Below are 2,707 nucleotides of genomic sequence, written 5' to 3'. Positions count from 1 at the left end.
TTCTAATTTTAAAGTTTTTGGTGAAACTGCTTGACACATCGAGGACTCCAAGTCAAACAGTATATCTTTTGCCTCGGCATTATCAAGACCCTTCCCTACAGACTTATCTTTCTCCTTTAACGGGTCAAACTGATCCACCACTAAATTTAGCGAACTTCTGTCGGATAAATTACAATCCTCTTTTTCATTTTGCTCTTGTAATAATTTCAAAAAATGATTAAAATCTTCTTTATCAAAACTTAAACTTCTCGACGACAATGATTCGCTATTTTGTTTCGTTTGTTTTATCAGAGCGTCGAAAAAGTCTTTGTCTACGTCAGTAATCTCTTTTTTCAAATTCTCTTTTTTCTTCTCGCTTATATCCTCCGACATAGAGTGTCGTTCCATGGGATCATCTAGATCAGAATTACTCGATATTTCAACTTTTTGTTCCTCGAATGTCCTTTTTTGTGATTCCAATGTCCCTTGGGTGTTTATATTCTCAAACAATACTTCCACGGATGAGTTTGCGCTTCTTTTACTAATCTGATGATTGTCCGCATCCTGTTGTTCAATCATTTTAAAAATATCTACCTCTAGTTGCCTGACTCGTGTTAAACCTTCACTCGCAGTATCGTTTTGATCCGGAACAATAATCTCAGTTTTTAAAAGACCTTTCAGAAGATCATTGCCATTCTGTTGTACTAGTTTTTCAGCTTCTTGCAGTAACTCCTTAATGGAACCCTCGTCCGGTAACATTTCAATATTGGACTTTGTGCTTTCTAATACTGGACTTACGGTCTTTGCTATGGTTTTGCTCATTTCTTCCAAAATGCTTCCAATATCATCGTCGCTAGCATCTATAATTAATATAATGAAATTTAATGCAACTCGATATGATTAAATATAAATTTTAAATATACAAAGACTTACTTTCAAAATCCGATTGATACTTATCGAACGCAACCGATGCTAATATATCTTGCAAAGTACTATCGTTATCCTTCAACTCAGCTTCGGCTGTCTGTACACAATAAACCAATGAAAACGATTAAGTTGTGTATGAAACAATTGTTAAATATAAAAGGTAAGCAGAATAGAGTATAATATATACATACGTTGCACATTTTTTCTTTATCCAAAAACTCTTTCATGGAAGAACTCAGAGACAAAATCTCAGGAGACAAAATTGGTGTCTCCGCTTTCTGTATTTCCACAGATTTTTTTTGAATACCTACATCCAATTGAGTAGTCGGCTTCTTCAACCACCATTGTTCCTTTTTACTCTCTACGGATAATGGATCCGGTTGTTCGATAGGCTTTGCTTTTGGTTTCTCTTTAACGTAGATAGAATTTTCCCTTATACTAAAGCTGATAGACGATCCAGGAATATCTTCCACTGTCGATATCGTCTAGGGCCGACAAAGCACACAATTGTAATTATTTTAATTAATCCGTAAAATACGAACCGTATCGATTGTTCACTCGTAAAAATGTCATTTTATGTTGAGTTTTTTCAAATTCACGTACTCTCTCAAATTATCATATAAAAATTGATGCCATTGGGAAAAGAACATGGTACGTAAATAGCAACGTAATTATAAGCATTGGATATAATTAGATAAAAATTCCCAACAATGTCCCTATTTAATATTTAAATAATTCGCAAATTCAAAAAATATCATTAGCATCAAAGTTCGTAAATACAGTTGATCGATCCGATCCTCCGATAAATTTCATAGAATTAGGTTAGGTGTTGGCACAATCGTGCTATCATAATGCTAAATCTAAAACTTTTCAAACTTACATCGTCAATTGGAGTTGACTGCTTTTCATCGTCAGACATTTTTCTCACTTCTCTTATAATTATTCGGGAGAAGAAACACTAAGATAATGGGGCAAGAATAACATTTTGACGGCGTCACCTGACAGTGCTAAACTTTTGTTTGTTTGTTATTACGTTCCTCCGCCGTTTCCCCAAGACTACATAACACCGTCCTTCTCTTCTTTCTCCTCAGCCCCGTATTTTCGATTATTTAAAATGGCAGTACTGTTTCGGAAGCTGTATAATCGTATCGTCGAATCTTAATTGAAATCTGTAAATCCAAGGCTAACCAACGTGAAAAAGGGGAGCTCGTGCTTTTTTGTTCGTTTGTTTGTTTGTTTTTTTTCTCTCTTTTCTTCTCTATAGCCACTCTAATTGACCGTTATAAAGAAAGGGGTGAAATGAAAGTATGTGCACGAAGGCATTTATTTATATTTAAATTCTTCATTATACATCTCATTATACGAGCTATCAAATAGAGATATTAATTACCGTAGAATTGAAATTAGGGCTTTGAAACTTTTTTTCAAAAGACTTGCTACAAATATTTTGTACTTCAATTTTTTGAATTATAATGCTTAGGTGACGATCGTACAAAAATTGCCCTATCAATTAAACATTCTTTTAAGTGTTCGTTTAAATGCCACGTAATTGCGTAATTGTGCGCAAAAAATAAATATAAATTATGCTGAGAATTGCTCGAGAGCGCAATGCTGATTGACGTTAAATTTCTCGCCGTATTAATACGTCAGCGTTCGAATATCTGACGATTAGTACGTTGATTTTAATGTTTTACTAATGACTACGCTTTCATCAAGGCACAACAGCCCCTCCGCTCTATCGAACAAATAACTTATACAATCAACGAAAATGTCCTTCGATTTTTTATTTATAGAATATCCC

General features: G+C 34.2%; 1 protein-coding gene across 1 annotated transcript in view; it reads right to left on the bottom strand.

The window, feature by feature from the left end:
- LOC105368489 (centrosomal protein of 162 kDa) overlaps nt 1-1,961 on the bottom strand; it is a 6,712-nt gene extending 4,751 nt beyond the window's left edge. The window contains exons 1-4 of the mRNA XM_011507504.1: nt 1,787-1,961; nt 1,098-1,391; nt 913-1,003; nt 1-839 (exon numbers count right to left, since the gene is read on the bottom strand). Of these exons, the coding sequence (XP_011505806.1) occupies nt 1-839; nt 913-1,003; nt 1,098-1,391; nt 1,787-1,825 (1,263 nt within the window). The 5' untranslated portion in view covers nt 1,826-1,961. The remainder of the gene's footprint in view (nt 840-912; nt 1,004-1,097; nt 1,392-1,786) is intronic.
- Nucleotides 1,962-2,707: the final 746 nt, after the last annotated feature.

This window comes from Ceratosolen solmsi, unplaced genomic scaffold, assembly GCF_000503995.2.
Source record: "Ceratosolen solmsi marchali unplaced genomic scaffold, CerSol_1.0 scaffold10, whole genome shotgun sequence".
Classification (NCBI taxonomy): domain Eukaryota; kingdom Metazoa; phylum Arthropoda; class Insecta; order Hymenoptera; family Agaonidae; genus Ceratosolen; species Ceratosolen solmsi.
The sequence above is the reverse complement of the archived record's forward strand: the minus strand, read 5'-3'. Positions and strand labels throughout refer to the sequence as shown.